Source organism: Loa loa (genome assembly GCF_000183805.2).
Source record: "Loa loa unplaced genomic scaffold supercont3.137, whole genome shotgun sequence".
In the NCBI taxonomy this organism is placed as follows: Eukaryota; Metazoa; Nematoda; class Chromadorea; order Rhabditida; family Onchocercidae; genus Loa; species Loa loa.
The window spans coordinates 65,855-81,179 of NW_018108317.1; the positions used below are offsets into that span (position 1 = coordinate 65,855).

At 22.2% G+C, this 15,325-nt stretch overlaps 2 protein-coding genes across 2 annotated transcripts; both read left to right on the top strand.

The window, feature by feature from the left end:
* Nucleotides 1-1,728: 1,728 nt before the first annotated feature.
* LOAG_07028 (hypothetical protein) lies at nucleotides 1,729-5,861 on the top strand (the record flags this gene model as incomplete). The annotated part of the gene is made up of 6 exons (XM_003142562.1): nucleotides 1,729-1,773; nucleotides 2,231-2,289; nucleotides 2,467-2,509; nucleotides 3,534-3,562; nucleotides 4,992-5,016; nucleotides 5,760-5,861. 6 exons carry the CDS (start codon nucleotides 1,729-1,731, stop codon nucleotides 5,859-5,861), a joined length of 303 nt encoding a protein of 100 aa, XP_003142610.1.
* Nucleotides 5,862-8,899: 3,038 nt separating this feature from the next.
* Nucleotides 8,900-14,970, top strand: LOAG_07029 (hypothetical protein; the record flags this gene model as incomplete). Its single annotated transcript, XM_003142563.1, has 8 exons — nucleotides 8,900-8,985; nucleotides 10,609-10,714; nucleotides 11,106-11,252; nucleotides 11,647-11,722; nucleotides 13,102-13,189; nucleotides 13,301-13,331; nucleotides 14,771-14,837; nucleotides 14,882-14,970. 8 exons carry the CDS (start codon nucleotides 8,900-8,902, stop codon nucleotides 14,968-14,970), a joined length of 690 nt encoding a protein of 229 aa, XP_003142611.1.
* Nucleotides 14,971-15,325: the final 355 nt, after the last annotated feature.

Genomic DNA, 15,325 nt, shown 5'->3' on the forward strand with positions numbered 1-15,325 from the left:
TGTAGAATACAAATTGATGACGTTTCTGTCACAAATAATTCTCTTTTTTGAAAATAATTCTCTTTTTTCCTACTTAACAATTATAAATATTTGAACAAATATTAAATCGAATTGAAATTTGAATAATATTTTAATGTAATAGTATGAAACAAACTAAAATATGATATCATTTAATCGAAATTAATATGTTCGGAATTGATTACATGGTTGCATGCAAGGAATTTTATTTCAGAAAAAAAAAGATAATAAAAATTCCATTTGATATTTTTAATTTTATTAAATTTCAATTTATTTTTTAATACTTTATCGATAATATTAAACGACGAAAATAATTAAAAAAAAAAATTATTTAAGTCTGGAAAGTGAAAAAATTTGCTGAAACGAAAAAAAAAACAGGAGAGATGTTATGAATGTAGGAAAGGAACAAATTATCGAAAAGATAATACTGTCAATTACATCTGACTATTTTAAAGGTGTAAGAAATTTCTATCTTTTTTTTTTCTAGTTATCTATTAGCAAATATAAAACGACATTACAAGGCTATATATATGCATATATTTATAAAAATGTTTTTAAACTTTTGAAATATAATTTAATTTTATATTTTACTACTTGCTTCTAATACTATGAAAAAAAAACGATTTAAAAGTTTTGAAATTGATATAGTTTGATAAGATTATAAAAGATGGAATTACGGAATGATGAAATACAAGGATTGGTAATAATATTGAAATGAAGAAAAATGAAATGACAAAATTTATAAAATTAGCCAACAAAAAATAAACATAATTTTTGCATGCTAATAATAAACAATAAACGAAGCAATTAAATAAAAGCCAAGTTTTAGATGAAAAAAGAAAATGGAGAAATTGAATTTAACGAAAGTTAAAAGAATGAAATGAATGAGTGCTTGATTAAAACTTAAATTTTTAATTATCGCATAAGCTAGTAGCAGAAATTTCATCTACACCTATATTAAAATTGATTGAATTTTTTTAGAAGTAAACGGAAAATTTAAATCTTTGTATGAAAAGATCATTTGTCATAGTGAGTGATGAAAAAGAGTAGAAAATGAAATTAGAAATTTGAATTTAGTGAAATCCAACAAAAAAAACATAGGAAGCATGTTAACACATTGCAAAATATTTTACTTTGAAAAATTGTAAAAAGATGAATTTGATTAAATTTGTTTTAAAAAGTAATTAAACATAGCAAAGCAATTCGAATTAACTCAACCGAATATTTTGCATATTTTCGAAAATTTTAATTTATTAAAATCCTTTCCAATTCTTTCCTTTTCAATTCATATGATCAGGAAAATTAACAAATATTTGCAGCATTTCGTGTGTATTTATCATCTTTATTATTTAATTTAATTCCAAATTGGGTACGATATTTCAATTTTGATCGAAAAAAAAATGGAAAATGTAAAATTAGCACCAGTGAAAGTAAAAATGAAAAATTAAATGTTACCTCGTTTTTGTCAAAAAAATTGATCGTTTGTTGATTTTGAAAACTTTTATCGCTTATTACTAATTCGAAATTACGAATCACTTTTGCCTGAAACAATTAAAAATTCACGTATTTAAATTTTATCATTTGTCTTATTTTTTTTTTAGCATTTGAGGTTTATCATCATACCGCAACACTTAAAAATGGATATATCGAAATTAATTACAGAAAATAAAATTGGAATATTGTATTCGTGCATTTTTTTATTTATAAAATATGGATGTAACAGGTGTTGCAATTGTTATAACACGGATATATAATGTAAGAATTTATATTTGATAATATATATAATAATTTTCGATTAATTAGTATAACATATGTTCCGATTCTAATAAAACTATTTAATCAAACATGGTTATAAAGCAAATTTTAGAATTAAATCTCTCATAATGTTAATCATTAAAATTTTCGTTATCTCTTCATATTTAATTCATGTAAACATTTTCTGATTTATATCATATTACCGGAACAGGTATCAATCACTTATTGCATTACCGTATCGGCTAACATCAGTTTTAATTGTAGAAAATAAAGTTAAAGTATGAATAAATTCAAAAATATAATTTTCAAATATATTTCCTAATAATATAAACATTAATATGAATACAAGCAATGATTACAATATCCGTAATAGGCAATGATTACAATATCCGTAATTCTAATAAATTACAGACAGTATGGGAATATCCCAGAAATTTTCATCTCAGGAATATTATAGCATATTGGTAAAATAGTGTGTGGAAATTTCGACAACCGGATGATACCGGAATGGAATCGGTTTATTAGCCGATATAAAAAGTCTTTTTTTTTAATTTATGAATGTGAATGAATTCACATTATTAGCATTGTCAATTGGACTGATTCGGGTAAAAGTCTTACTAATTCTAACCGATCAAAGTTCAATGTATCAAAGTTACTTAGCATATTTTTTTTTTATCTCAAATAAATTTTCAGTTATGAAAAATGTAATAGAAATAATAAAAAGAATTGTTTGGTGGTTTTTTTTTTCACATTTAGGAGAGATGGAAAATGCTCAAGGAATTGAGAAGTTAAATCAATGAATATATGAGTATTTAAGTAATCAGGTTTTAAAACAGATCAATTTCTAACTTGAATATAAATGAAAAAAATTTTTTTCTTCAATCATATATTTTGGCAATATTTCTTCAAATATCGAGTAATTCATATACTGATAAATTCATTTCTAAAAATCTACAAATCGAAATAAAAAAAAAAAACCAAGCAAATAATCTCTTTTATTGACTATAGTTATTCGATACTAATATAATCATGTAGAAGAAATTTTATGTTAATTAAAAAAAAAATGAATCGAAAAATTTTCTTTAAGCAATTTATTTACAATAAAAATTATGTAAACAAGTAAACAAGTAAACAAATCAAATATTATTTGTTCACATATTTCAGTTAAAATGCGATATATATCTCAAAAAAAAAAAAGGATTTTTTTTTCTGGCAAAATTGTAGTTTGAACGATTGGTAACATAACTTTTTAAGTGAACCCATTCGAACAGCTGAATGGACATTAATCAAATGACCCTGAGAAAAAGCATTGAATGGGATGACAAAGAAACAAATTCATCAATCAAAATCATTGTTTATAAATTATGCATCCTTTTGGAAGAACTTATCTTTTACTAGTTAAATTAAAAAAAAAAGAAAAGATAGAACAACAACAACATTTAAAAAAAAAATTTAAACAAACTGTTAGCATTTTATAATATTTTGTAAATATGTAAATAATTAAACAAATTAATATTATTTATTCATTTATTTAAATAAAATGCCTTATATACTATTTCACATTTTTTTTTCAAAGATTTTTTAACTTATTTGATTAAAAATATTTTAGGCATTGTAAATTATTCGATTATAAAATTATAATTATAATCTATCAAGTGCTATTTAATTATATCGAAAAGTTATTAATATTTTTTCTCTTTTTTGATAAAATTTTTTTTTAAATTTAAGTAATAATTATTGTTTTTGGTAAACTATTTTAGTTGCATAGTTTGAGTAAGGAGAAAAAAAAGTTTTTAATATTTAAAGAATATTTAATATTTATTTTAAATATTTATTTCAATTTTTTTTAATATTTAAAGAAAAATTTTTTATGCAATACATTAACTTTAATTAATTTTAAAAATAATACAAATGTAATAAGTTTGAAACAGCAATGAAGCTTCCTTAATTACAAAGGAAATGCTAATGTTATTGTTAATGAATTAAGAATTAAGTATTAAATGTATTTCAATGTATTATTCTATAAGAGAAATATACAAAAATAAATTTTAATAAATGAAAGGATGAAGATAAATAACGCATTGGGAAAACAATAATTAATTGTAATTATTCTTATATTAGAAGGCAGTTGTTCAATGCTTTCATCGTAATCATATTTTAGCCCATTATATACAATTGAAAGGTTAAAGGTCATCGCTGTTATTTGTTATACAATTATTTACAAAGCAAATGCTTTATATGCTATATAAGAAGGAAGAGACAACAATAAAATAGGGATTATATTGATTATAATCTCACAATTTCAATAATTGTTATTGTTTTGAATGAATGATAATAAAATGAGGAAGGATAAATAATTTCGTTTTATACGGTAAATAACAGAATATAATTGTTATTTTGTTAAATTCCAAAATATGTTAACAATAAAAAGAAAAAATGTAAACATTAAGATTATTGATAGAGCAAAATGAAATGGAAAGGAAGGAAATAAATTGTTTATGCTAATTAGGGTAATTAGAGGTGGATTAATTTTTCGATATGAAAATGAATGAGGTTTATTAATGAAGATTCTTATCTATATCTCATAGGATTTATGATATAAATATTATTCGCTCTATTTTATTCTTTTATTACTTTTTAAATTGTTCAATCTTTATAATCTATAAGATATGGGATAAAATTTAAAAAAATTTTTGAATTTACAATTGAATTCATTTAATTTGAAATTTGAAATTTAAAATAAAAATGTGTTGTCAATAATAGCTTATGAAAAGTTTGCATTTTGTTTACTAATGCAAATAATAGTTCAGATAGATTGAAAAATAAATAAACATCCTGACAATGTTTTCATTTTTCACAAATAACAAATTATAAAATTATTTGGAAAAATCGAAATTGAAAATATTTCAATCATTTGGTATTACTATTACTTTTATTTAGTATTACTCTTATTATTCACTATATCCGAAATAAATGATAGTGATAATTAGCAAGATGATGAAATTTACAGAAACAATAAGCAATAAATTTTTTTTAAAGATTAAATCAAAATTCGAACTTTAAGTTTAGTTTTATAATTAATTTCCAACAAAATTGTGATCATAAAATGAAAATAAATGCATAGAAAGACATTTGTAATGCGAATTATTGTACAAATAATAGGAACTAAAAATGAGTTATTTGAATTCTTGACCTTAATTATTTGTATTATATTGTAGTGATGTTTTACCACAAGAACTTCAAGTATATTTAAATTCCTTTAAAAGAGTTTTTTTTTTTAAAATTATTCTGAAATTTGGATAAAGCAATGGAAAAGAATTCTATATGGTAGGAAGAAAGAAGAAGGAAAATTATTTTGATGAATCAATTTTTGGAAAAGTTTCGGAGAAATTTGAAATTTTTTGAGAAATTTAATAAAACTTAAAATCTATCGAAACAGTTACATATAAAACAAACATAATGACCAAAATATTTTAAAACTTATTGAACAAACAATACATTTGTAGTTTCTGATAGATTGGATATCATGTAAATCATTAAGAGATTTTTCTTATCAATTATTGTTACTTAATATTCAAATTGATATCAAACAACTGAAAATGAATAACTAATTTAAATTACACTAATTATTAAGGCGAGGAAAAATATAATTAGCATTAAAGAATATATTGGATTTTATTTGAAGAAATAAATGAAACAAAATTATATGCCAAATCAATTAAAGCTATCATTTGTGTCGAAGAAAATTAGGTTTTAATTTGAAAAAAAAATGTCATTATCAATTTAAATCAATTGTAAGTAAACAAAACATTAATGAAACAAATGAAAAATTAAAAATGTGAAATAAGAATTTTTAAGGTTTTTAACAAAATTTAAAAATTTTTGAAAAAGTTAATAAAGTTTGAAATCTTTCAAAAAAATTTAAAAACTTTCGAAAAAAATTTAATGAATTTGAGATTTTTCAAAAAAAATTGAAATATTTGGAGGCAATGAGATATATGAAAGAATTTGCAATGTTATATTTGATACATTCAACGGATGATTACAAAAAAGCAAAAAGAAAAGATAAAAGAAGTGAAAAAAGATAAGAATAATTTTGATTGACTTAACTTTTTGATTGGCATAGTTATGTTGATTTCAAGAAAAATAAAGAAATTTAGCAATTATGATATTTTTGATGATGATAATAATAACAATGATGTTTACAATGATGATGATGTTGATGATAATGATAATGATAATAGTGTTGGTGTTGCTGGATTAATGGGATGAAGTTAAAAAAAAAAAAGGACCAGGATAAAAAACGGCAAATCCCGAAGGCCAGGCCAAAAGATGAAGTAGTGAAGGAAAGAAGAAAGATGATTGATAATAGAGATAAAGGGTGAGAAGAATGAAGTTCTTAGAAGGAAAATGATAAATATAGCAATAATATTTACATTCAATAATAAATTGGCATAGTTTATAAGATGTTATCAGTACTGAATAATAATTGTTATCATTATTTTAACTGTAATAATATTTATTGTTAATAAATACTGTAATTTCATTGCTAATACTACTGTAATATTTATTGTTTAAAAAAAAATTTGCTCTCACTTATTTTTCATGTTTTTCAAACTTTTTTTTTGCTAAATATTTTTCATTATTTCTAAAAAAAAAAGCGCATCAATTATCATTTAATAACAAAAAAAAAGTTATAATTGATAAATGATGATATTTGTATGTTACATAATAAAATATGATTAATAAAAACTAAAAAATAAAATTTTTTTTTCGGAAAACTTTGGGACTTTTTTCAAAACAATTCTAGTATTTTATTTTCAAAAATTTTCATAATTGAAAAAAAATTATGTATGCAAAAAAAATTTGCATAAATAGGAAATGTAAATTATTGTAATTCCATCAAACAACAACAAAATTATCTTTTATCAAAAAAAGAGAGAAATTTTATAACCAAATTGAAACTGTTAAATGTTTTAAACTTGTTCCAATAGCTTTTTAGCATTGAAACTGTTAAATGTTTTAAACTTATTCTAATAGCTTTTCAGCTTTTTCCTTTCCGTAAATGAGTAAATAAATTAGCTCAAAAGTTAGGAAAAACAATAATTTCACTACTGATAAAGAAAAATGTTATCAACAATTGAAATTAACATTAGTGATATTACAATCATTACTTATGAATATTTCAATAATGTTGGATGAGAAAATATTTTAGATAATACCATAATGATTCTCAAAGAAATAATTCAAAAATTTCATTTGTATTTTAGTCAAAAATTCTATAAATGAGCCAAATAATTTATGGCTATTTCATTTATATTTTAGTCAAAAATTCTAGAAATGAGCCAAGTAATTTATGGCTACTAATAATGAATCATTTAAGCTTTTTATTCTTCAATTTTAATTTGATTTTAAATGATGACGTGGAAATAACATAAATTTTACAAATCATGCATAAATATCAAAGTGTTTCGCAAAAACAAAAAAAAAAACAAAAATGGATTTATTTGTTTGAAAATTCAATTTGAATAATTTAAAAAACAATTAAAGATTATTGAATAATAAATTAATTTGTTATCATAACTACATTGATTTTAATACAAATTTTACTATCACTGATAAATTTGATCAGACCCTAAATTTAAGCCTAAGCTTATGGTTGAAAAAATTGATTGGAATAGTCGTTGATAAGAGCCACATGCACATATGTATATATGAGTAGTCGCTTTATTTATATTCAAAGAACATTAACAAAGAAAAAAAAAACTTAGGAGGACCTTTTTGCTAGGCTGCTTTTCTAGCCTAGCAGGATATTGAGTAAAAGAAATTTTGTATGACTTTGAAATAGGACATGCTTAGTTAAACAACAATTGTTACGAATATTTTTCATTTTTTAGCACTTTTTCAATCTCTTTATAGCAAAAATTGTTCAAAAAAGGAAGAAAAAAATTTTTGAACAAATATTTGGCCAAAAGATTTTTGACAAAGTTTAAGTAAAAATGAATTTGTCATTGTTTTGATCAAAAATTTCTTGTACATATATTAAAATGGTATCAATGCATTTCAATATGTTTCATCAATGTATTTCCCAATTGTAGTATTTCATCGATTCAAAAATTGAATTTAAATTTAATATTTGTAACAAACGATACCTTATTACTAATACAATACACTAATACAGTCTTAATACAGTCAATACACTAATACAGTCTTAAATTATTGTAATATGATCGTATTATACAATTTAATATTTCGCTCTTTTTCATTTTTAATTTAAATACTTAATAGATATTTCGATCAAAAATATTACTGCATTTTAATCAACAATTATTAATAAATTTCAAATATGAAATAAATGAAAATTCAAAACAAACCAAACGATGCTAATGTTCCATTCGTAGTTTGTAATTCAATATCGATTAATTAACAGGTTAATTATTATTGATTTATAGCATTAATGATGTGTAAGGCCAAAATATCACGACTGAAAAATAATTATCTGCAAGTAATTGAAAAGGAAATTAACAAATATTATGGCGAAATTTTTTAGAAATAACATAGTTGATAACGAGATAGTATAACTGAAATTATAATCAGTAAATAGGTACACAATTTCCTATTTGATTATAATGCCCGATATTGAAAGAAACCTATTACAATGGACAGGCATAAAATTATTTGATAGAAGGAAGAAATCGATGTATTTTAAAGATGAATAACAAATTGCTTCCTATATTAATTAGTGGAAAAAAATTATTTTTCCAGATATTTTTTTAAATCATTTCAAAAAAAGTAAAATAAAGAATAAAATTTGGTAATATTTATATTTAAAAATAAGAAATGAGAAAGAAATTTCATAAAAAAAAGGGAAAAGAAAAAAAAGAACTAAATAAAATAAAAAAAAAACAAAAAACCAATAGTAAGAAGGCGGGATGAAAAATAAATAGATTCACTTAAGGAAGGTATATAACTATACACTAACAATTGTCCTAAAGCCTTTATATATGTATGTATATGTCTCAACTAGGCTTCTTCATCTTCTAATCATAAAAAAAGAAACGGGAAAAAAAGTCCTTTTGGCCAATAGATTCTTTTGGCTCAAATCTTGCTTCATTGTTATTTGATAATGGTGATGGTTGTGGTAGTGCTATTAGTGGTGATAGTGGTTGTGTTGGTTCTCAGTAATGTTAAATCGGGACGAAGATGTTTAAAGTATGTATTTCTTCGTTTTTCTTTTTGGCTATTCTTTTCCAAACTTTCATCTTTTCCCGTATTGGCTAAGAATGCACCGAAAAAAAAATCGATACATTTAGAAAGTATCTTTTGCAGTAAAAAAAAAAAAAAGAAAAGAAAGTAAAATAAAAAATTAAATTGAAAAAAGTTGAAAAATAAAATGGAAAAGTAATTGAATATAAAATCCAATTTAAAATTTATTAATTCTTAAAGAAAAAGTTTAATCAATTATTTTTACAATTTCTTTTTATATTTTTTTCTCATGCTATATTTTAATAAATATATCCAATAAAAAAAAAAAAGAAAATGAGAATATTATTTGAATGTTAATCATAAAAATGAAATTTTTTTAAAAGTGATTAAAAAACAAAAATTTTAATTTTACAAATTGATTTGTTAACTAATTTCAAATCATGTAATTCAGTTCATTCTTCTCATCAACTAACTTTTTTGGTTTCTTTTCAAATTTGCCCATATTAAAATAAAAAAGAAAAATAAATTTTACACCATATGTTTACTAAGTTCATTTAAGATGAATAAAACTTTTAGCTTTTATATTTTCATCATATCATTACAGTAAGATATTAAATTAGTTGATTTAAAATTCGTGCCTTTTTTTTTAAATTTAAACATTTAAAGGTGTCCCGTGTGTTTATTTCAGATATTTTATTACTAATTAGTTTTGCTTATCATTTCAGATTTTTAACGATAAAGGAAAAGATTTAGTTCTTTAATATAATATCAATGCAAATATATTTTGGATTAATTCTAATCATTGATGGAAAAGAAAAAAATAGGACGAAAGAAAAAACGAAAAATATAAATAAATTTGATGAAAAATTTTTAAAATTTTTATTTAAATTTCTTCAATCGAATTTTTCATCCATCGAATCCATTTCATCTATTACACGGTTTTCGATAAGAAAAAAAAGAAAACTTTGAAAATAAAACAAAAATTCAATCGAATAATCTAATAATAAATATTTTTATATTCCATTATTTCATTCCTTATAGACAAACATTATACATAAATTGTATAATATTTATCCTAAATTAGACATTTTAACTAAATTTTCTAATTTAAAATTTAAGTGTATTTGATAATTGATTCTTATTCCAGTGGCAAACATGGATAGAATTTGAAAAATTGGACTTTTTTAGTCATCGATTTCTTCTCTTCAGAGACGGATCCATCAAAATTTTGTTTTTAATTTTTGTTTTTGTTTTTCCATCAAAATTTGTTTATCTATTTTTTTTGTTCCTTTTTTCCATTTTAATATTTCATAAATCCATCTCAAATAATTAATTATTACTCCACCCTTAACTTTATCAACAATAATTACTTATTTAACTTTCACAGGAATGCTTGTTAAATAGAATTTCGCAGTTTTATTTAATAGAAATTTCAATCAAAGCAAATTTGTCAGTAATTCGTTATAACTTTTAAAGGTTTTTCTAAATTAGCATGAACGAAAATTAATTTTTTAATTTCCAATTATTACTTTTCAATCATATTTGTTAAACATAATTGAAAAAAAGTATATATACTTTAAAAAAAAATCACTTCAAATTATTTAATTAGGAAAAAATTCAATTTTTCAGGATAATATTTTTTGCAATGCTTGCTATAAATGCATCAAAAGAAAAGAACGATTACAAAAAAGGAAAAAAAAGAACTGTCGCAATAAATGACATTGATGAAAATATTGTAATAATAAATGAATTGAAATTAATATTCAAAACTTAAATTTGTTAATCTCTTCGATCATTGACCCATAAAACATTCAAATATTATCGATTTTCTCAATAGTTTACCATTTATTCTTATTGCTATTATTACAGATTGAAATGAGGAATTGTAAATTTGAAATACTTTTTCTTTTTTGTATAAAATTCATTGTAAATGATTTTTTTCATCAAAATTTGTTAATTATTTTATAATAATTAATTAAATAATCAGAAATACTAACATGAAAAAAGAATGGAAATGAAATGAAAATTGATAAGAAAAGGAAGAAATAATAAGTAAAATAAAATATTGATTATAAGAAAGTAAAAATGATAAGATAATATTGAAAAGAAGAAATGAATATTCGAAGGAAAACAAAAAAAAACGAAAAAAGACGGTAAAGAAAGGAAATTTAAAAGGGGGAAAAAAATTTGATCATTTTTGCAATCAACACTGGACCAAGAAAAAAAAAGAGAATGGAAGAGTAAAGGACACAAAAGGAGTGAGAGGAAGCCAAGTAAGCCTGATGTGTTGACTTTTCATAGAAATGTTAGGCAACATTTAGATGGCAGACCTAAGCTCTTAATGAAATGTATTAGGTTAGAAAAAGAATAGCTTTTTTTTTTTGCATTCTGAAAATTAGCCTAAAATTTGTTCATTCAGTAGATTGTCTAACATTATGCATCAATTTTAAGCTTTTGTTTACCATTCATTTATAGTAAATTGCTAAATGTAAAGTAAAAGAATTAATATGAAATTAAAATAAATTTAAAAAAACATTGAAATAATAAATAGTAATTAATATTTTTCGTTCTTATGTGTGTCTGTGTTGTTTTTCTTTTTTTTTTTTCAAAAAATTCATATCGAATTGAAAAATGATTACCAATTTGAAATAATTAATAAGAATGAAGAGAGCCAACAAACTTTCTTTATTGTGCACAGTAAATTACTCAATGAAAGAGAAGAAGAAATTTAATGCGAACTTAAGTAATTGAAAATTAAAAATATTACTTAAAATATCATTGTTTCAAAAAAAAAACAGAATTATTATAAAAGGTTCATATCAGTAAATAATTATTAAAAGGGACAAATAAAAGTAACAATAAAATGTCATTCCTTTCCTTTTCGTTTTTTTCGGAAACTTCAAAAATTCATTATTATGTCAAATTTCTTTAAAGAAAAAACAAACTTTCATGTTAGATTATTGCATTTGTAAGAAAGGATTAGATGAAGTGATTGATCATATCATATCATATCATATCATATCATATCATATCATATCATATCATATCATATCATATCATATCATGACATATCATGCCATATCTAATGATTAACAAAACTAAACAGTAAAAAGAATTTAACGAAAACTGTTCAAATTTTCATAATTTTAACAAAAAACGTAATTGTTTTATAATTTTTTTTCGGAAAAAAAAGAGGAGGAAAATATTCGTAATCGCAATTTACGACATTTACGATAGGACAGAGATCGCATGCAATTCGTCGCAAGATGATCTAATCATTCTTTACGGGTAAAATTTTATTTTTATAACTAAAATTGCACAATCGATTTGTTTCTTTGCTTTTTGTTTTTTGTTTTCATAGATTTCAAAACTTATATCAAAAAAAAAAAAAAACTTATATCAAAAACTTATATCAAAAAAAAATTTTTTTTTTTTAAAAACTTATATACAAAAAAATTTTTTTTTTTTTTAAAAAAACTTTTTAAAAACTTATATCAAAAAAAAAAATAAATTGGTGATAACGTCTAATGAATGCGTCAAATTTGACGTATTTAATTGCATATCCTGTATATTTTAGGTATGATTGAAGCAAAGAAGTGAATGATTGTATCATCGTATCTTATCAGTGATAATGAAATGATCAGTGCAAATGTACATGTGAAATGGATTTATATGTTTTAAAAGAAGAAAACAAAAAGAAATGAAATTTTTTATCAATTAATGTTGTTTTTTTCATTTCCCATTTATTTTTTCATTTAAGCAAATTCATTTGTTTTAGTAATATTTCACCAAATTTTGTAAAATTTTTTAAAAATTATATTTTTTCAAGATATGAAAGTAATATTTGAACAAATATTTTTAATCAAATATTATAATGTGATACTTTTGATTAATATATTATCAATTATGTTGCTTTTTCATTTGAGTAAATGAAAAAATTATACATACAATAAATATATATGCAGGAATATCAGCAATATTAGGTTTAAATAATATTTGGATATGAATAATGAAGAATCGAATATTTTAGAAATGAATTACTAATAAAAATTGGAGAGAAAATTGTTAACTTTTCTTTTATGGAAGATACGGATACTGTGCAAAAACAAAAATGTTTTTCAGGGTGGATAATGATACTGTATGAAAGCGGACAAAATTTATCGAAAATTTATCGAAGGGACAAAATTTATCGAAGAGGGATACGGATACCGTATGAAAACAAAAACGTTTTTCAGGGAGAATAGCGATACTGTATGAAAGGGAACAAACTTTATTCAAAAAGGTTAAGGAAAAAGTGTGAAAAAAAAAAAATTTTTTTTAGGGGAGATAAGGATACTGTATTTGGACCACAAGTAATATCAGTGTGACAAATAAAGATTTGAAGGGTATTTGACAGCTATTTGAATGTACGGATTTGCAAGTATTTGTCTGAGTATTGAATATAAGTTTGGCATCAATTTGACATATATTGAAATTGCGAAGGAGAAGAGAATGAAAGAAAAAGAAAAAGAATTGCAAAATAAAAAAAAAAAGAAAACAAAAGTGTTGAGAATGAAATGAAATGGATTTAAAAACTTTTTGAAAATTAAAATCATGCAAATACTTGAAAATTAATTATTCATATACAAACTAATTTAAAACTTGTGTCACTTTATGTGACATGCTATTACTAATACAATCTGTTCACCAATAATTTTTTTCATTGAACAAATTATATTTGTGAAATTCTAGTACTGTTCTTTTTCTGAATACTAAAACAAATGTCTAAGAAGGAAAGAAAGAGAGATAGAGAGAGAGAAGGAGGGAGAGAGAATTTGATACTGCAAAAATTTGACACTTCTTTTGACACTTTCTTTGACGAAAAATTTGACACCTTCTCTTACTGCAAAATTTGATATATTAAAATTTAAAAACTTCCTTTTTTTTTTGTTTTCCTCAGAAAGTTAATATTGTTTTTTCTAGCACTTTCTTTTCAATCTCAAATATGTTTCATTACTGCAATAATTATTATTAGTAGTTTTTTTTTTTTTTTTTTTAAAGGAGTAAGTCATATTCCTGAATTATATTTCCGGAGAGGAAATTTGAACTTTAATTTTGCAAAAAATTTTGATATATTAGAATTTTGGAAGGTTCACAGAAGTTTTTATAATTTTTAACTGTAAATATATTTAAGTACCATAGAAATTATTACTATTTCCTACTCAAAAGGTATAATTTAAAAACAAAAAACAAAAAAACTCATACATTTCAATTTTTAATGCTTTAGATTTCATACGATTCATTTCTTCTTACCAATTTCTCAGATTCTTGTAAAATTTAAAGAGAACTTTTCAACGGACAAAAATAAAATCATTCATATATAAATATATATTCTAATTTATCAAAAATTCAATTTCTTAAATGAATAACAAAAATAAACAATACGGTAAAATTACAGATCTTTCATTTTTATTTTTTATTTTTCCCACTTTTTTTTCTTCATAAAATTTCAATTTCCATTTATGCTTTCAAATGTATTCAAATAGTTCATCGAAAATTTATAAATTAATTAAACTGGAAGTGTAATTATATGCAAATAAAGGAAGCAAAAAATTGAAAAATAATTGATTAATTTGATGAATAATTCGGACACATTTAGAACTTAGCATTCATTTATTTAAATATTTCAACAAGTAAAATGTAAAAAATAACTTTTCTTTAACGAAACTTTTTTTTAAATATATTTAATTAATTTCATTTTAATTCAGTAATTTTCTTTCACTATTCATTTTCATTTAGCATTTTTTTCAAGAATTATTTTTGTAATAAACTTAATTTCATTGCTAAAAATTACAGTAAAATTAATGGGTGCAATGCCGGTACGGTAATAAAAATGAAAGAAATGTTGAGATATAATTTTTAGATGCGATTAAGCTGAATAAGACAAAAAAAAAAAATGCTTTATACCATAAAGAGTTGGTATTGGATTGGGAAAAATCGGGAAATAACTGATAAAAGAAAACAGTTTCATTTTTTTTTTTTTTAAAACACGCATGAAATGACTACATAAATTTTATCCGATCAGTTTTAATATATATATCAAATTGTTGAGGATATAATAAAATTTTCAAAATTTCTAAGATCAAAAGAATATACCGACTTTAAGAAGCACCTGGTGAAAGTTGAAAAAAAAAGGAAAAGAATGATGGATAATATTTAATTTTAAATGGATAGATTAAAAAAGAGGCAGCCAAAAATTACAATCATTTGTAATTTCGTTACTTTTCATCATTTTTTTTATTTAATAGCTAAAATAAATCTCTCTCTCCCTCTCTCTCTCTCTCTCTCCTCTCTCTCTTCTCTTCTT